Raw genomic sequence first — 20,259 nt, 5'->3', positions numbered from 1 at the left:
CAAGTGTCTACTGCAGTGTCAAGTGTCTACTGCAGTGTATATTGTCTTCAATATTTTCTACTGTCTACTGTAGTGTCTACTGTAATGTCTAGTGTCTACTGTAGTGTCTAGTGTCTACAGTGAGGTCTAGTGTCTATTGTAGGGTCTAGTGTCTACAGTAGTGTCTGTAGTGTCTACTGTAGTGTCTAGTGTCTACAGTAGTGTCTGTAGTGTCTATAGTAGTGTCTAGTGTCTACAGTAGTGTCTGTAGTGTCTACTATAGTGTCTAGTGTCTACTGTAGTGTCTAGTGTATAGTATCTAGAGTAGTGTCTACTGTAATGTCTAGTGTCTACTGTAGTGTCTAGTGTCTACAGTGAGGTCTAGTGTCTATTGTAGGGTCTAGTGTCTACAGTAGTGTCTGTAGTGTCTACTGTAGTGTCTAGTGTCTACAGTAGTGTCTGTAGTGTCTATAGTAGTGTCTAGTGTCTACAGTAGTGTCTGTAGTGTCTACTGTAGTGTCTAGCGTCTACTGTAGTGGCTACTGTCGTGTCTAGTGTCTATAGTAGTGTCTAGTGTCTACTGTAGTCTCTACTGTAGTGTCTAGTGTCGAATATAGTGTCTAGTGTCTAGTGTATAGTATCTAGAGTAGTGTCTACAGTAGTGCCTAGTGTCTACTGTAGTGTCTAGTGTCTACTGTAGTGCCTAGTGTCTTCTGTAGTGCCTAGTGTCTACTGTAGTGTCTACTGTAATGTCTAGTGTCTACTATAGTGTCTAGTGTCTACTGTAGTGTCTAGTGTATAGTATCTAGAGTAGTGTCTACTGTAGTGCCTAGTGTCTACTGTAGTGTCTAGTGTCTACTGTAGTGTCTAGTGTCTACTGTAGTGTATAATGTAGTGTCTAGTGTCTACTGTAGTGTCTTGTGTCTACTGTAGTGTCTAATGTAGTGTCTAGTGTCTACTGTAGTGTCTAGTGTCTACTGTAGTGTCTACTGTAGTGTCTAGTGTCTACTGTAGTGTCTAATGTAGTGTCTAGTGTCTACTGTAGTGTCTAGTGTCTACTGTAGTGTCTGATGTAGTGTCTAGTGTCTACTGTAGTGTCTAGTGTCTACTGTAGTGTCTAATGTAGTGTCTAGTGTTTACAGTAGTGTTCAGTGTCTACTGTAGTGTCTAGTGTCTACTGTTGTGTCTATTGTAGTGTCGAGTGTCTACAGTAATGTTTAGTGTCTACTGTAGTGTCTAGTGTCTACTGTAGTGTCTAGTGTCTAGTATCTACAGCAGTGTCTACTGAAGTGTATAGTGTCTACAGTAGGTAGTGCATAGTATCTAATGCAGTGTCAAGTGTCTACTGCAGTGTCAAGTGTCTACTGCAGTGTATATTGTCTTCAATATTTTCTACTGTCTACTGTAGTGTCTACTGTAATGTCTAGTGTCTACTGTAGTGTCTAGTGTCTACAGTGAGGTCTAGTGTCTATTGTAGGGTCTAGTGTCTACAGTAGTGTCTGTAGTGTCTACTGTAGTGTCTAGTGTCTACAGTAGTGTCTGTAGTGTCTATAGTAGTGTCTAGTGTCTACAGTAGGTAGTGCATAGTGTCTAATGCAGTGTCAAGTGTCTAATGCAGTGTCAAGTGTCTACTGCAGTGTATATTGTCTTCAATATTTTCTAGTGTCTACTGTAGTGTCTACTGTAATGTCTAGTGTCTACTGTAGTGTCTAGTGCCTACAGTGAGGTCTAGTGTCTATTGTAGGGTCTAGTGTCTACAGTAGTGTCTGTAGTGTCTACTGTAGTGTCTAGTGTCTACAGTAGTGTCTGTAGTGTCTATAGTAGTGTCTAGTGTCTACAGTAGTGTCTGTAGTGTCTACTGTAGTGTCTAGCGTCTACTGAAGTGGCTACTGTCGTGTCTAGTGTCTATAGTAGTGTCTAGTGTCTACTGTAGTCTCTACTGTAGTGTCTAGTGTCGAATATAGTGTCTAGTGTCTAGTGTATAGTATCTAGAGTAGTGTCTACAGTAGTGCCTAGTGTCTACTGTAGTGTTTAGTGTCTACTGTAGTGCCTAGTGTCTTCTGTAGTGCCTAGTGTCTACTGTAGTGTCTACTGTAATGTCTAGTGGCTACTATAGTGTCTAGTGTCTGCTGTAGTGTCTAGTGTATAGTATCTAGAGTAGTGTCTAATGTAGTGCCTAGTGTCTACTGTAGTGTCTAGTGTCTACTGTAGTGTCTAGTGTCTACTTTAGTGTCTAATGTAGTGTCTAGTGTCTACTGTAGTGTCTAGTGTCTACTGTAGTGTCTAATGTAGTGTCTAGTGTCTACTGTAGTGTCTAGTGTCTACCTTAGTGTCTAATGTAGTGTCTAGTGTCTACTGTAGTGTCTAGTGTCTACTGTAGTGTCGAATGTAGTGTCTAGTGTCTACTGTAGTGTCTACTGTCTACTGTAGTGTCTGATGTAGTGTCTAGTGTCTACTGTAGTGTCTAGTGTCTACTGTAGTGTCTAATGTATTGTCTAGTGTCTACTGTAGTGTCTAGTGTCTACTGTAGTGTCTAATGTAGTGTCTAGTGTCTACTGTAGTGTCTAGTGTCTACTGTAGTGTCTAATGTAGTGTCTAGTGTCTACTGTAGTGTCTAGTGTCTACTGTAGTGTCTGATGTAGTGTCTAGTGTCTACTGTAGTGTCTAGTGTCTACTGTAGTGTCTAATGTAGTGTCTAGTGTCTACAGTAGTGTTCAGTGTCTACTGTAGTGTCTAGTGTCTACTGTTGTGTCTATTGTAGTGTCGAGTGTGTACTGTAGTGTCTAATGTAGTGTCTAGTGTCTACTGTAGTGTCTAGTGTCTACTGTAGTGTCTAATGTAGTGTCTAGTGTCTACTATAGTGTCTAGTGTCTACTGTAGTGTCTGATGTAGTGTCTAGTGTCTACTGTAGTGTCTAGTGTCTACTGTAGTGTCTAATGTAGTGTCTAGTGTCTACAGTAGTGTTCAGTGTCTACTGTAGTGTCTAGTGTCTACTGTTGTGTCTATTGTAGTGTCGAGTGTCTACAGTAATGTTTAGTGTCTACTGTAGTGTCTAGTGTCTACTGTAGTGTCTAGTGTCTAGTATCTACAGCAGTGTCTACTGAAGTGTATAGTGTCTACAGTAGGTAGTGCATAGTGTCTAATGCAGTGTCAAGTGTCTACTGCAGTGTCAAGTGTCTACTGCAGTGTATATTGTCTTCAATATTTTCTAGTGTCTACTGTAGTGTCTACTGTAATGTCTAGTGTCTACTGTAGTGTCTAGTGTCTACAGTGAGGTCTAGTGTCTATTGTAGGGTCTAGTGTCTACAGTAGTGTCTGTAGTGTCTACTGTAGTGTCTAGTGTCTACAGTAGTGTCTGTAGTGTCTATAGTAGTGTCTAGTGTCTACAGTAGGTAGTGCATAGTGTCTAATGCAGTGTCAAGTGTCTAATGCAGTGTCAAGTGTCTACTGCAGTGTATATTGTCTTCAATATTTTCTAGTGTCTACTGTAGTGTCTACTGTAATGTCTAGTGTCTACTGTAGTGTCTAGTGTCTACAGTGAGGTCTAGTGTCTATTGTAGGGTCTAGTGTCTACAGTAGTGTCTGTAGTGTCTACTGTAGTGTCTAGTGTCTACAGTAGTGTCTGTAGTGTCTATAGTAGTGTCTAGTGTCTACAGTAGTGTCTGTAGTGTCTACTGTAGTGTCTAGCGTCTACTGTAGTGGCTACTGTCGTGTCTAGTGTCTATAGTAGTGTCTAGTGTCTACTGTAGTCTCTACTGTAGTGTCTAGTGTCGAATATAGTGTCTAGTGTCTAGTGTATAGTATCTAGAGTAGTGTCTACAGTAGTGCCTAGTGTCTACTGTAGTGTTTAGTGTCTACTGTAGTGCCTAGTGTCTTCTGTAGTGCCTAGTGTCTACTGTAGTGTCTACTGTAATGTCTAGTGTCTACTATAGTGTCTAGTGTCTACTGTAGTGTCTAGTGTATCGTATCTAGAGTAGTGTCTAATGTAGTGCCTAGTGTCTACTGTAGTGTCTAGTGTCTACTGTAGTGTCTAGTGTCTACTTTAGTGTCTAATGTAGTGTCTAGTGTCTACTGTAGTGTCTAGTGTCTACTGTAGTGTCTAATGTAGTGTCTACTGTAGTGTCTAGTGTCTACCTTAGTGTCTAATGTAGTGTCTAGTGTCTACTGTAGTGTCTAGTGTCTACTGTAGTGTCTAATGTAGTGTCTAGTGTCTACTGTAGTGTCTACTGTCTACTGTAGTGTCTGATGTAGTGTCTAGTGTCTACTGTAGTGTCTAGTGTCTAATGTAGTGTCTAATGTAGTGTCTAGTGTCTACAGTAGTGTTCAGTGTCTACTGTAGTGTCTAGTGTCTACTGTTGTGTCTATTGTAGTGTTGTGTGTCTACAGTAATGTTTAGTGTCTACTGTAGTGTCTAGTGTCTACTGTAGTGTCTAGTGTCTAGTATCTACAGCAGTGTCTACTGAAGTGTATAGTGTCTACAGTAGGTAGTGCATAGTGTCTAATGCAGTGTCAAGTGTCTACTGCAGTGTCAAGTGTCTACTGCAGTGTATATTGTCTTCAATATGTTCTAGTGTCTACTGTAGTGTCTACTGTAATGTCTAGTGTCTACTGTAGTGTCTAGTGTCTACAGTGAGGTTGAGTGTCTATTGTAGGGTCTAGTGTCTACAGTAGTGTCTGTAGTGTCTACTGTAGTGTCTAGTGTCTACAGTAGTGTCTGTAGTGTCTATAGTAGTGTCTAGTGTCTACAGTAGTGTCTGTAGTGTCTACTGTAGTGTCTAGCGTCTACTGTAGTGGCTACTGTCGTGTCTAGTGTCTATAGTAGTGTCTAGTGTCTACTGTAGTCTCTACTGTAGTGTCTAGTGTCGAATATAGTGTCTAGTGTCTAGTGTATAGTATCTAGAGTAGTGTCTACAGTAGTGCCTAGTGTCTACTGTAGTGTTTAGTGTCTACTGTAGTGCCTAGTGTCTTCTGTAGTGCCTAGTGTCTACTGTAGTGTCTACTGTAATGTCTAGTGTCTACTATAGTGTCTAGTGTCTACTGTAGTGTCTAGTGTATAGTATCTAGAGTAGTGTCTACTGTAGTGCCTAGTGTCTACTGTAGTGTCTAGTGTCTACTGTAGTGTGTACTGTAGTGTCTAGTGTCTACTATAGTATCTAGTGTCAACTATAGTATCTAGTGTCTACTGCAGTGTCTAGTGTATAGTATCTAGAGTAGTGTCTACTGTAGTGTCTAGTGTTTACTGTGGTGTCTACTGTAGTGTCTAAGTGTCTACTATAGTGTCTAGTGTCTACTGTAGTGTCTAGTGTATAGTATCTAGAGTAGTGTCTACTGTAGCGCCTAGTGTCTACTGTAGTGTCTGTTGTAGTGTCTAGTGTCTACAGTAGTGTCTAGTGTCTACTGTAGTGCCTAGTGTCTACGGTAGTGCCTAGTGTCTACTGTAGTGTCTCTTGTCTACTGTAGTGTCTATTGTAGTGTCTAGTGTCTACAGTAGTCTCTAGTGTCTACTGTAGTGTCTAGTGTCTAGTATCTACAGTAGTGTCTACTGTAGTGTCTCTTGTCTACTGTAGTGTCTATTGTAGTGTCTAGTGTCTACAGTAGTCTCTAGTGTCTACTGTAGTGTCTAGTGTCTAGTATCTACAGCAGTGTCTACTGTAGTGTTTAGTGTAGTGCCTAGTGTATACTGTAGTGTCTACTGTAGTGTATAGTGGCTACAGTAGGTAGTGCATAGTGTCTACTGTAATGTCAAGTGTCTACTGTAGTGTCTGTAGTGTCTACAGTAAGGTCTAGTGTCTACTGTAGTGTCTAGTGTCTAGTATCTACAGCAGTGTCTACTGTAGTGTCTAGTGTAGTGCCTAGTGTCTACTGTAGTGTCTACTGTAGTGTATAGTGTCTACAATAGGTAGTGCATAGTGTCTACTGCAGTGTCAAATGTCTACTGCAGTGTCTATTATCTTCAATATTGTCTAGTGTCTACTGTAGTGTCTACTGTAATGTCTAGTGTCTACTGTAGTGTCTAGTGTCTACTGTAGTGTCTAGTGTCTACAGTAGTGTCTAGTGCCTACAGTAGTGTCTAGTTTCTACTGTAGTGTCTAGTGTCTACAGTAGTGTCTAGTGCCTACAGTTGTGTCTAGTTTCTACAGTAGTGTCTAGTTTCTACAGTAGTGTCTAGTAGCTACAGTAGTGTCTAGTTTCTACAGTAGTGTCTAGTATCTACAGTAGTGTCTAGTTTCTACTGTGTTTACAGTTGCTGCTATCACCCTAAGTCATAATGAATGTAACCATAACATTTACCTCTCTTGGGATGATGACAACTCCTTCTGAAGTAGACCAGTAACATACAGCTAATGAACAGACAGGACAGAGTGATGGCAGCCAGAGGAGAGAATGATCTGCTCTCCTGGACATATCTCTCCTGTCCTACAAATGAAAGAGAACAACCATAAACTCTTGCAGAATCAGTGCCTCTTTAAAAAACGCTCCTCAAAATCCACTTTTCTAAAACTATCTTCTAATGTATGATTTTATATAGCTATTTTGTTTTCCATCTCAATTTTTCTGTCTCTGTATCTTCTGTAGTCCTTTTATTAATTTTGAGTGGAACTTTGTTAATCTGTCATTGAAAAACACTGTATAAACAAAGTTTGTTTTGTTACAGTCAGAGTAAAATTTCAAAACTTTAAACAGGGCCGGTTCCCCAGACACAGATTAAGCCCAGTCCTTTCAATGGAGAATTGCTATTGAGAATGGTTGTTAGTTACGGAATAGGCATAATCTGTGACTGGGAAACCGGCCCTGATGGTTTAGTGACAAAATTGTACGAATTTGAGAAGAGTCCAAGGTAAGAGTAAACCTGTCAACCCAGACCTGGTAGACAGTTAGTGTGTTTAGTTTGTTCATCGACTTTTTAGATCATTCTTAATAGGATATATATATTTGCAGCGTTATTTGCTATACAGTAGCCAAGATTATGTGTATCTTTTTCAATTTGGAGCCTGAAACCACCTACGCATAGAAACTCCACACATGCAGTAAAACATGGTCAACAATGAGACCAGCTGTTATTTTTCTCTGTTTACTCTCCCATAGAGCCAGTGGACTTTTACACAGGCCAGAGTGACCAGGACTTGGCAACTAAGGAGAAATACAATATTTATGATTCACCTTGTGTGGGTGGATTAACGGGCTCTGTTGTAAATGTACCTTTCATTTGGACTCTCAGCAAGCAAGGTTACTGCTCATATTTAGAAAAGTCATACTTTATAAACTACGTAGGTTACAAATGTAGGTCTTCACCTTGGTACCTTATGGCATGATAATGTGCACAGTGTGTACTCAGACCTGATTCCCAGTTCCACCTACGCTATGCCAGCACCCCAGGGTTGTGTGTGTGTGTGTTCCCAAGCCCTCCTACGCTCCCTCCAGCACCCCAGGCCAGCTCTACCCACCTGTCCCCAGGCTGGCCACCACCAGGGTGAACTGGGTCTCGTCCTGCTTCTGGGTCACATTGTTAAACGCCCTACACAGGAACTCCTCGGCCTGGGCCAGTTTGTAAGAGGTGACCTCCAGGCGCAGTCCCACAGTGATGACCTCAGTGGCGTTGTTGGTCTTAGAGATCCACATACAGCTGTTGGGAGGGTTGGAGTCGGCCTGACAGTCGAAGAACACCAGCTCACCAGGGTTCACTGTGAAGACCTCTCCAGTTCGCAGACCATGGTCAGACTTCACAGCCAGGTTGTAGGGGCCATCTGGGAGATATTAGAGTGGTTCATATTGTCACAAACCGGCCCCTGGGAACATAGTTTTATGATCGACTTCAAGCTCTATTGGGACTGTGGAAAGCTAGGATCCTTTGGCAGCTAGGATAAATTGTTTTATTAGCAATAACTCAGAATGTCAGGGCCTCCTAAATGACGCAGCAGTCTGAGGCACTGCATTACAGTGCTTAAGGCGTCACTACAGACCCGAGTTCGATCCCGGGCTGTGTGCATCTGGCCGCGACCAGGAGACCCATGAGGCGGCGCACAATTGGGACAGTGTCGTCCGGGTTAGGGGAGAGTTTGGCGCATGCACGCTGACGCCGTCGCCAATTGTACAGTGTTTCCTCCGACACATTGGTGCGGCTGGCTTCCGGACTGAGCGAACAGTGTGTCAAGAAGCAGTGCAGCTTGGCAGGGTCATAGCTCTCGATATGGCTCTCGACCTTCGCCTCTTCCGAGTCCGTACGGGAGTTGCAGCGATGGGACAAGACTGTAACTACCAATAGGATACCACGAAACTGGGGAGAAAAAGGGGTAAAAAAATTATTATTCTAAAAAAGATACATATATATTCAGAATGTCATTAAATGACCAAACATGTCATCCTATTGTGAAGCAGCATTGGGCTCTTCACCACTACAAATCAGGTTACAAGACATACAGTGCCTTCAGAAAGTATTCAGACCCCTTGATTTTTTCCACATTTTGTTACGTTACAGCCTTATTATAAAATGAATTAAATAAATGAAAATCCTCAGCAATCTACATACAATACCGCATAACGACAAAGCAAAAACAAGTTTTTCAACATTTTTGCAAATGTATTCAAAATATAAGAACAGAAATACCTTATTTATATAAGTACTCAGACTTTTTGCTATGAGACTCGAAAATTGAGCTCAGGTGCATCCTGTTTCCATTGATCATCATTGAGATGTTTCTACAACTTGATTGGAGTCTACCTGTGGTAAATTCAGTTGATTGGACATGATTTGGAAAGGCTCACATCTATCTATATAAGGTCCCACAGTTAACAGTGTAAGTCAGAGCGAAAACCAAGCCATGAGGTCAAAGGAATTGTCAGTAGAGCTCTGAGACAGGATTGTGACGAGGCACAGATCTGGGTACCAACCCATTTCTGCAGCATTGAAGGTCACCAAGAACAGTGGCCTCCATCATTCTTAAATGGAGAAGTTTGGAACCACCAAGACTCTTCCTGGAGCTGCCCGCCCGCCCGGCCAAACTGAGCAATCAGGGAAGAAGGGCCTTGACCAAGAACCCAATGGTCACTCTGACAGAGCTCCAGAGTTACTTTGTGGAGATGGGGGAGAACCTTCCAAAAGGACAACCATCTCTGAAGCACTCCACCAATATTGAACTAGTCAAGTCAGTTAAGAACAAGTTCTTATTTACACTGACGGCCTACACCAGCCAAACCCAGACGACACTGGGCCAATTGCACAACGCCCTATGGGATTCCCCATTACAGCCAGTTGTGATACAGCCTGGATTTGAACCAGGGTGTCTCTAATGATGCCTCAAGCACTGAGATACAGTGCCTTAGACAGCTGCGCCACTTTAGTGGATCCCTGTCTGTGAAATGTTCAGTTGTCTGTTATCTTTTGTCTATGTCTATGGTCTATTGTCTAAAAACCTAAATAAAACATATTTATCTAAAAAATACAAGATGCTAAGGCAAAGAAGTTCCATCTATTAAATCCCTTTCCTCTGACTGCATCTCAACATACAACCATTAGCAAATGCATTTAGCATAATTGGACTGCAAATTGGCCTACTACAACATTTGTTGTCTTGTTTTCAACTGTAGAGTGGGTTAATGTCTGAACATATGTCAACAGTATCCTTCCACGTCGGCTAACCTCCAAACCTGCCACAACCAGCCTGGTTTCCTTAACCTAACGGAGGCCCGATAGCGATACTGCAGTACTGACATGATAGTATCGCCACAGAACAGTGGGCCTCTGTCAGACTCCCATGCAAATTTCAGTCACTTCTGTTTTCAGACCTCACTGAGCTCTCTCATGGTTTGAATTTACATACTGGTATTACTCATAGAAGGCCAGGAGGATGGAAGTCTTTACACTTCTGTAAAATGTGGAAAATACAGTGCGGGAAGTTGAGTCATTAAGTTCTTTCCCCAGGCTCTTATTTATTAATTTTTACATATATTCTGCATTGACTAGCTCATGAATAACAAACATTATGTTCTATTGTGACCCATGTTGTATGAGACGTAGTTTTATGAGATGTAGTTGTATGAGACATAGTTGTCTGTGAAGTAGCTGTATGAGACGTAGTTGTCTGTGAAGTAGTTGTATGAGACGTAGTTGTCTGTGAAGCAGTAGTATGAGACGTAGTTGTCTGTGAAGTAGTTGTATGAGACGTAGTTGTCTGTGAAGTAGTTGTATGAGACGTAGTTGTCTGTGAAGTAGTTGTATGAGACGTAGTTGTCTGTGAAGTAGTTGTATGAGACGTAGTTGTCTGTGAAGTAGTTGTATGAGACGTAGTTGTATGTGAAGTAGTTTTATGAGACGTAGTTGCCTGTGAAGTAGTTGTATGTCTGAGACATTTGTACAACATTTTTATAGTGGTGGCAAGTAGCCTAGTGGTTAAGACCGTTGGGCAGGTAATTGAAAGGTTGCTAGTTTGAATCACCGAGCCGACTAGGTGAAACAAATCTGTTGCTGTGCCCTTGAGCATGGCACTGAACACTAATTGCTCCTGTAAGTCGCTCTGGATAAGAGTATCTGTTAAATGACCAAAAATATCATGTATAACGTGCAGTAATAGACAGAACTACAGTAATGTGCTGTTATAGACAGAACTACAGTAATGTGCTGTTGAGGACAGAACTACAGTAATGTGCTGTTATAGACAGACCTACAGTAATGTGCTGTTGAGGACAGAACTACAGTAATGTGCTGTTGAGGACAGAACTACAGTAATGTGCTGTTATAGACAGACCTACAGTAATGTGCTGTTATAGACAGAACTACAGTAATGTGCTGTTATAGACAGAACTACAGTAATGTGCTGTTATAGACAGACCTACAGTAATGTGCTGTTATAGACAGAACTACAGTAATGTGCTGTTATAGACAGAACTACAGTAATGTGCTGTTATAGACAGAACTACAGTAATGTGCTGTTATAGACAGAACTACAGTAATGTGCTGTTATAGACAGAACTACAGTAATGTGCTGTTATAGACAGAACTACAGTAATGTGCTGTTATAGACAGAACTACAGTAATGTGCTGTTATAGACAGACCTACAGTAATGTGCTGTTATAGACAGAACTACAGTAATGTGCTGTTATAGACAGAACTACAGTAATGTGCTGTTATAGACAGAACTACAGTAATGTGCTGTTATAGACAGACCTACAGTAATGTTTTGTTATAGACAGAACTACAGTAATGTGCTGTTATAGACAGAACTACAGTAATGTGCTGTTATAGACAGAACTACAGTAATGTGCTGTTATAGACAGAACTACAGTAATGTGCTGTTGAGGACAGAACTACAGTAATGTGCTGTTATAGACAGACCTACAGTAATGTGCTGTTATAGACAGAACTACAGTAATGTGCTGTTATAGACAGAACTACAGTAATGTGCTGTTATAGACAGACCTACAGTAATGTGCTGTTATAGACAGAACTACAGTAATGTGCTGTTATAGACAGAACTACAGTAATGTGCTGTTATAGACAGAACTACAGTAATGTGCTGTTATAGACAGAACTACAGTAATGTGCTGTTATAGACAGAACTACAGTAATGTGCTGTTATAGACAGAACTACAGTAATGTGCTGTTATAGACAGAACTACAGTAATGTGCTGTTATAGACAGAACTACAGTAATGTGCTGTTATAGACAGAACTACAGTAATGTGCTGTTATAGACAGACCTACAGTAATGTTTTGTTATAGACAGAACTACAGTAATGTGCTGTTATAGACAGAACTACAGTAATGTGCTGTTATAGACAGAACTACAGTAATGTGCTGTTGAGGACAGAACTACAGTAATGTGCTGTTATAGACAGACCTACAGTAATGTTTTGTTATAGACAGAACTACAGTAATGTGCTGTTATAGACAGAACTACAGTAATGTGCTGTTATAGACAGAACTACAGTAATGTGCTGTTATAGACAGAACTACAGCGATGTTCTGTCATAGACGGAACTACAGTAATGTGCTGTTATAGACAGACCTACAGTAATGTTTTGTTATAGACAGAACTACAGTAATGTGCTGTTATAGACAGACCTACAGTAATGTTTTGTTATAGACAGAACTACAGTAATGTGCTGTTATAGACAGAACTACAGTAATGTTTTGTTATAGACAGAACTACAGTAATGTGCTGTTATAGACAGAACTACAGTAATGTGCTGTTAAAGACAGAACTACAGTAATGTGCTGTTATAGACAGAACTACAGTAATTTGATATTATAGACAGAACTACAGTAATGTGCTATTATAGACAGAACTACAGTAATGTGATATTATAGACAGAACTACAGTAATGTGCTGTTATAGACAGAACTACAGTAATGTTTTGTTATAGACTGAACTACAGTAATGTGCTATTATAGACAGAACTACAGTAATGTGATATTATAGACAGAACTACAGTAATGTGCTGTTATAGACAGAACTTCAGTACTTACAGAAGACACTGAGGTCCAGGGTGTGGCTCTGTCTCTGGCTGATGTGGTTCCTGGCCAGGCAGCGGTACTGTCCAATGTCCTTCTTCCTCACAGGGCTTATCACCAGAGTAGAGTTGTCCTGGGAAAACTGATGGCGATCACTAGCATCTAGGGGCATGTTGTTCCTCAGCCACTGGTACTGGACCCTGGTTCCGTTCCCCACCCTACAGGTCCACGTCACGTTTTCCTTGTCCTCAACAACTGTAGAAGATGGTGTCTTCTGGATAACTGGAGTGGACACAGGTACTGGAGAAGGGGAGAGAGGAAACAGTAGGATGATGATAGGCACATATTAAGTGCAGCCAAGCAAGCCACAAAAGTACATATCTTTGTAGTTACTTAATTAACCTAGTTACTGAAGGATCCTAGTTACTGAAGGAACCTAGTTACTAAAGGATCCTAGTTACTGAAGGATCCTAATTACTGAAGGAACCTAGTTACTGAAGGACCCTAGTTACTGAAGGATCATAGTTACTGAAGGAAAATAGTTACTGAATGATCCTAGTTACTTAATTAACCTAGTTACTGAAGGAACCTAGTTAATGAAGGATCCTAGTTACTGAAGGAAGCTAGTTACTGAAGGAACCTAGTTACTGAAGGATCCTAGTTACTGTAGGAACCTAGTTACTGAAGGATCCTAGTTACTGAAGGATCCTAGTTACTTAATTAACCTAGTTACTGAAGGAACCTAGTTACTGAAGGATTCTAGTTACTTAATTAACCTAGTTACTGAAGGAACCTAGTTACTGAAGGATCCTAGTTACTGAAGGAACCTAGTTACTGAAGGAACCTAGTTACTGAAGGAACCTAGTTACTGAAGGATCCTAGTTACTGAAGGATCCTAGTTACTGAAGGATCCTAGTTACTGAAGGAACCTAGTTACTGAAGGATCCTAGTTACTGAAGGAACCTAGTTACTGAAGGATCCTAGTTACTGAAGGAACCTAGTTCTTGAAGGATCCTAGTTACTGAAGGATCCTAGTTACTGTAGGAACCTAGTTTCTGAAGGAACCTAGTTACTGAAGGATCCCCTAGTTACTGTAGGAACCTAGTTTCTGAAGGATCCTAGTTACTGAAGGAACCTAGTTACTGAAGGAACCTAGTTACTGAAGGAACCTAGTTTCTGAAGGAACCTAGTTACTGTAGGAACCTAGTTTCTGAAGGAACCTAGTTACTGAAGGAACCTAGTGTCACGCCCTGACCTTAGAGAGCCGTTTTATTTCTCTATTTGGTTAGGTCAGGGTGTGATTTGGGGTGGGTATTCTATGTTGTCTATTTCTTTGTTTTTGGCCGAGTATGGTTCCCAGTCAGAGGCAGCTGTCTATCGTTGTTTCTGATTGGGAATCATACTTAGGCAGCCCTTTTTCCCACTTTCTGTTGTGGCATCTAGTTTTTTTGTTAGTTGCTGGTTTAGCGCAACAATACTTTGCGTGTCGTTTATCTTTCTTGTTTTTTTTGGTGTTCATTTAATAAATTCAAAATGTACACCTACCACGCTGCACCTTGGTCTCATTCCGATGACAGCCGTAACACCTAGTTATTGTTATTTTATTGTGTTCCTTTTTATTTTATTTTTTACTTTAGTTTATTTAGTAAATATTTTCTTAACTCTATTTCTTGAACTGCATTGTTGGTTAAGGGCTTGTCAGTAAGCATATCACAGTAAGGTCTACTACACCAGTTGTATTCGGCGCGTGTGACGAATACAATTTGATTTGATTTGATTTTAAAAGGCTAAAATAAATATATTTCTTACCCTCTTAATATGTCTTTTATATTGCTTTAATAAATCTATAAAGGACAATACAGACTGACAGATAAGACTCTCTGGTGTCCACTAACTCACCATCGACGGTGACGTGGACAGTCCTCTCGGCCCGGACGAGCTCCTGTCTCTGGGGGAAGTGAATGTCCAGGTCCAGGTGATAGTCTCCCTCCGCCGCCTCGTCCAGTCTGGGGATCAGGAGAGAGGCGTTGGGGGGCTGGAAAAAGTAGCGGTTCCTGTGTCTCATCGAGGCCAGCATGATGACTGTGTGGTTGTGGAATGTCACCAGCAGGGTTTTGGGGCCCCCTGGCCGGGTCTGGTACCAGCTGCCCTGGATCTCAACGTCCTCCAATCGGAAGTAAGTCTCCACGGATAGGAGGAGGGACTTCCCTTTGACGCCATGGAGCACGGACGGAATATGGACGATCTCTGAGTTTACTTCTGAGGATGGAGGGAAGGAAGGGGTGAGACAGAATATTATAGAGGAGGGGAGGAAGGGGTGAGACAGAGCATTATAGAGGAGGGAAGGAAGGGAGAGTATGTTATAGAGGAGGGAAGGAAGGGGAGAGACAGAGTATGATAGAGGAGGGGAGGAAGGGGTGAGAGAGCATTATAGAGGAGGGGAGGGGTGAGACAGAGTATGGTAGAGGAGGGGAGGAAGGGGTGAGACAGAACATTATAGAGGAGGGGAGGAAGGGGTGAGACAGAGCATTATAGAGGAGGGAAGGAAGGGAGAGTATGTTATAGAGGAGGGAAGGAAGGGGAGAGACAGAGTATGATAGAGGAGGGGAGGAAGGGGTGAGAGAGCATTATAGAGGAGGGGAGGGGTGAGACAGAGTATGGTAGAGGAGGGGAGGAAGGGGTGAGACAGAACATTATAGAGGAGGGGAGGAAGGGGTGAGACAGAGCATTATAGAGGGAAGGAAGGGGTGAGACAGAGCATTATAGAGGAGGGGAGGAAAGGGTGAGACAGAGCATTATAGAGGAGGGAAGGAAGGGAGAGTATGTTATAGAGGAGGGAAGGAAGGGGAGAGACAGAGTATGATAGAGGAGGGGAGGAAGGGGTGAGAGAGCATTATAGAGGAGGGGAGGGGTGAGACAAAGCATTATAGAGGAGGGGAGGAAGGGGTGAGACAGAGCATGACAGAGGAGGGGAGGAAGGGGTGAGAGAGCATTATAGAGGAGGGGAGGGGTGAGACAAAGCATTATAGAGGAGGGGAGGAAGGGGTGAGACAGAGCATGACAGAGGAGGGGAGGAAGGGGTGAGACAGAGTATGATAGAGGAAGGGAGGAAGGGGTGAGACAGAACATTATAGAGGAGGGGAGGAAGGGGTGAGAGAGAGCATGATAGAGGAGGGGGGGAAGGGGTGACACAAAGCATTATAGAGGAGGAGGGAAGGGGTGAGACAGAGCATTATAGAGAAGGGAAGAAAGGGGTGAGATAGAACATTATAGAGGAGGGGAGGAAGGGGTGAGACAGAGCATTATAGAGGAGGGGGAAGGGGTGAGACAGAGTATAATAGAGGAGGGAAGGGGTGAGAGAGAGCATTACAGAGGAGGGAAGGGGTGAGAGAGAGCATTGTAGAGGAGGGAAGGGGTGAGAGAGAGCATTATAGAGGAGGGAAGGGGTGAGAGAGAGCATTACAGAGGAGGGAAGGGGTGAGAGAGAGCATTACAGAGGAGGGAAGGGGTGAGAGAGAGCATTATAGAGGAGGGAAGGGGTGAGAGAGAGCATTATAGAGGAGGGAAGGGGTGAGAGAGAACATTATAGAGGAGGGAAGGGGTGAGAGAGAGCATTATAGAGGAGGGAAGGGGTGAGAGAGAGCATTATAGAGGAGGGAAGGGGTGAGAGAGAGCATTACAGAGGAGGGAAGGGGTGAGAGAGAGCATTACAGAGGAGGGAAGGGGTGAGAGAGAGCATTACAGAGGAGGGAAGGGGTGAGAGAGAGCATTACAGAGGAGGGAAGGGGTGAGAGAGAGCATTACAGAGGAGGGAAGGGGTGAGAGAGAGCATTACAGAGGAGGGAAGGGGTGAGAGAGAGCATTACAGAGGAGGGAAGGGGTGAGAGAGAGCATTATAGAGGAGGGAAGGGGTGAGAGAGAGCATTATAGAGGAGGGAAGGGGTGAGAGAGAGCATTACAGAGGAGGGAAGGGGTGAGAGAGAGCATTACAGAGGAGGGAAGGGGTGAGAGAGAGCATTACAGAGGAGGGAAGGGGTGAGAGAGAGCATTACAGAGGAGGGAAGGGGTGAGAGAGAGCATTACAGAGGAGGGAAGGGGTGAGAGAGAGCATTACAGAGGAGGGAAGGGGTGAGAGAGAGCATTATAGAGGAGGGAAGGGGTGAGAGAGAGCATTATAGAGGAGGGAAGGGGTGAGACAAAGCATTATAGAGGAGGAGGGAAGGGGTGAGACAGAACATTATAGAGGAGGGAAGGAAGGGGTGAGACAGAGCATTATAGAGGAGGGAGGGGTGAGAGAGAGCATTACAGAGGAGGGAAGGGGTGAGAGAGAGCATTACAGAGGAGGGAAGGGGTGAGAGAGAGCATTACAGAGGAGGGAAGGGGTGAGAGAGAGCATTATAGAGGAGGGAAGGGGTGAGAGAGAGCATTATAGAGGAGGGAAGGGGTGAGACAAAGCATTATAGAGGAGGGGGGAAGCGGTGAGACAGAGCATTATAGAGGAGGGGTGAGAGAGAGCATTATAGAGGAGGGGAGGAAGGGGTGAGACAGAGCATGATGGAGGAGGGGATGAAGGGGTGAGAGAGATCATGATAGAGGAGGGGAGGAAGGGGTGAGAGAGCATGATAGAGGAGTGGAGGAATGGGTGAGACAGAACATTATAGAGGAGGGGAGGAAGGGGTGAGAGAGATAATTATAGAGGAGGGGAGGAAGGGGTGAGACAGAGTATGATAGAGGAGGGGAGGAAGGGGTGAGAGAGAGCATTATAGAGGAGGGAAGGGGTGAGACAAAGCATTATAGAGGAGGGGAGGAAGGGTTGAGAGAGAGCATTATAGAGGAGGGAAGGGGTGAGACAGAGCATTATAGAGGAGGGGAGGAAGGGTTGAGAGAGAGCATTATAGAGGAGGGAAGGGGTGAGACAAAGCAGTATAGAGGAGGGGGGAGGGGTGAGACAGATCATTATAGAGGAGGGGAGGAAGGGGTGAGACAAAGCATTATAAAGGAGGGAAGGGGTGAGACAAAGCAAAATAGAGGAGGGGAGGAAGGGGTGAGACAGAGCATTATAGAGGAGGGAATGGTTAAGAGAGAGCATTATAGAGGAGGGAAGGGGTGAGACAAAGCATGATAGAGGAGGGGGGGAAGGGGTGAGACAGAGCATTATAGAGGAGTGGGGAAAGGGGTGAGAGAGCATTATAGAGGAGGGAAGGGGTGAGACAAGGCATTATAGAGGAGGGAGGAAGGGGTGAGACAGAGCATTATAGAGGAGGGAAGGGGTGAGACAGAGCATTATAGAGGTGGGAGGAAGGGGTGAGACAGAGCATTATAGAGGAGTGGGGGAAGGGGTGAGAGAGAGCATTATAGAGGAGGGGAGGAATGGGTGAGAGAGCATTATAGAGGAGGGAAGGGGTGAGACAAGGCATTATAGAGGAGGGGAGGAAGGGGTGAGACAGAGCATGATAGAGGAGGGGAGGAAGGGGTGAGACAGAGTACTATAGAGGAGGGGAGGAATGGGTGAGAGAGCATTATAGAGGAGGGAAGGGGTGAGACAAGGCATTATAGAGGAGGGGAGGAAGGGGTGAGACAGAGCATGATAGAGGAGGGGAGGAAGGGGTGAGACAGAGTATGATAGAGGAAGGGAGGAAGGGGTGAGACAGAATATTATAGAGGAGTGGGGGAAGGAGTGAGAGAGCATTCTAGAGGAGGGAAGGGGTGAGACAAAGCATTATAGAGTAGGGGGAAGGGGTGAGACAGAGCATTATAGAGGAGGGAAGGAAGGGGTGAGGCAGAGCATTATAGAGGAGGGGAGGAAGGGGTGAGACAGAGCATTATAGAGGAGGGAAGGGGTGAGAGAGAGCATTATAGAGGAGGGAAGGGGGAGAGAGAGCATTATAGAGGAGGGAAGGGGTGAGACAAAGCATTATAGAGGAGGGGGGAAGGGGTGAGACAGAGCATTATAGAGGAGGGGAGGGAGGGGTGAGAGAGAGCATTATAGAGGAGGGAAGGGGTGAGACAAAACATTATAGAGGAGGGGGGAAGGGGTGAGACAGAGCATTATAGAGGAGGGGAGGAAGGGGTGAGAGAGCATTATAGAGGAGGGAAGGGGTGAGACAAAGCATTATAGAGGATGGAAGGGGTGAGACAAAGCATTACAGAGGAGGGGGGAAGTGGTGAGACAGAGCATTATAGAGGAGGGGGGAAGGGGTGAGACAGATCATTATAGAGGAGGGGAGGAAGGGGTGAGACAGAGCATTATAGAGGAGGGGGGGAAGGGGTGAGACAAAGCATTATAGAGGAGGAGGGAAGGGGTGAGACAGAGCATTATAGAGAAGGGAAGGAAGGGGTGAGAGAGAGCATTATAGAGGAGGGGAGGAAGGGGTGAGACAGAGCATTATAGAGGAGGGGAGGAAGGGGTGAGACAAAGCATTACAGAGGAGGGGGGAAGGGGTGAGACAGAGCATTATAGAGGAGGGGGGAAGGGGTGAGACAGATCATTATAGAGGAGGGGAGGAAGGGGTGAGACAGAGCATTATAGAGGAGGGGGGGAAGGGGTGAGACAAAGCATTATAGAGGAGGAGGGAAGGGGTGAGACAGAACATTATAGAGGAGGGAAGAAAGGGGTGAGAGAGAGCATTATAGAGGAGGGAAGGGGTGAGACAGAACATTATAGAGGAGGGGGGAAGGGGTGAGACAGAACATTATAGAGGAGGGTAGGAAGGGGTGAGAGAGAGCATTATAGAGGAGGGTAGGAAGGGGTGAGAGAGAGCATTACAGAGGGGGGGGAAGGGGTGAGAAAGCATTATAGAGTAGGGAAGGGGTGAGACAGAGCATTATAGAGAAGGGAAGGAAGGGGTGAGAGAGAGCATTATAGAGGAGGGGGGAAGGGGTGAGACAAAGCATTATAGAGGAGGGGGGGAAGGGGTGAGACAAAGCATTATAGAGGAGGAGGGAAGGGGTGAGACAGAGCATTATAGAGGAGGGAAGGAAGGGGTGAGAGAGGGCATTATAGAGGTGTGAAGGGGTGAGAGAGAGCATTATAGAGGAGGGGGGAAGCGGTGAGACAGAGCATTATAGAGGAGGGGGGAAGTGGTGAGACAGAGCATTATAGAGGAGGGGGGAAGCGGTGAGACAGAGCATTATAGAGGAGGGGGGAAGCGGTGAGAGAGAGCATTATAGAGGAGGGAAGGGGTGAGAGAGAGCATTATAGAGGAGGGGAGGGAGGGGTGAGAGAGCATTATAGAGGAGGGAAGGGGTGAGACAAAGCATTATAGAGGAGGGGAGGAAGGGGTGAGACAGAGCATTATAGAGGAGGGGAGGAAGGGGTGAGACAGAACATTATAAAGGAGGGGAGGAAGGGGTGAGAGAGAGCATTATAGAGGAGAGGGGGAAGGGGTGAGACAAAGCATTATAGAGGAGGAGGGAAGGGGTGAGACAGAACATTATAGAGGAGGGGAGGAAGGGGTGAGATAGAGCATTATAGAGAAGGGAAGGAAGGGGTGAGATAGAACATTATAGCGGAGGAGGGAAGGGGTGAGAGAGAGCATTACAGAGGAGGGGGGAAGGGGTGAGACAGAGCATTATAGAGGAGGGAAGGAAGGGGTGAGACAGAGCATTATAGAGGAGGGGGGAAGGGGTGAGACAGAGCATTATAGAGAAGGGAAGGAAGGGGTGAGAGAGAGCATTATAGAGGAGGGAAGGGGTGAGACAGAGCATTATAGAGGAGGGAAGGAGAGACAGAATATGATAGAGGAGGGGAGGAGAGACAAGGTGTGATAGAGGGGAGGAGAGACAGAGTATGATAGAGAAGGGGAGGAGAGACAGAGTATAATAGAGGAGGG

General features: G+C 44.3%; 1 protein-coding gene across 2 annotated transcripts in view; it reads right to left on the bottom strand.

Moving 5' to 3' along the window:
• The window catches only part of hepacam2 (HEPACAM family member 2), a 46,117-nt gene that overhangs the window by 9,486 nt on the left and 16,372 nt on the right, over positions 1 to 20,259 (bottom strand). Inside the window, exons 2-5 of one of the 2 annotated variants that reach the window (XM_055893593.1) lie at positions 14,327 to 14,433; positions 12,443 to 12,727; positions 7,425 to 7,724; positions 6,271 to 6,396 (exon numbers count right to left, since the gene is read on the bottom strand). In XM_055893593.1, the coding sequence (XP_055749568.1) occupies positions 6,271 to 6,396; positions 7,425 to 7,724; positions 12,443 to 12,727; positions 14,327 to 14,433 (818 nt within the window). Of the gene's footprint in view, positions 1 to 6,270; positions 6,397 to 7,424; positions 7,725 to 12,442; positions 12,728 to 14,326; positions 14,687 to 20,259 lie in introns of both variants that reach the window. The other variant, XM_055893592.1, reaches the window with a different exon arrangement.

Source organism: Salvelinus fontinalis, chromosome 32 (assembly GCF_029448725.1).
Source record: "Salvelinus fontinalis isolate EN_2023a chromosome 32, ASM2944872v1, whole genome shotgun sequence".
In the NCBI taxonomy this organism is placed as follows: domain Eukaryota; kingdom Metazoa; phylum Chordata; class Actinopteri; order Salmoniformes; family Salmonidae; genus Salvelinus; species Salvelinus fontinalis.
The sequence above is the reverse complement of the archived record's forward strand: the minus strand, read 5'-3'. Positions and strand labels throughout refer to the sequence as shown.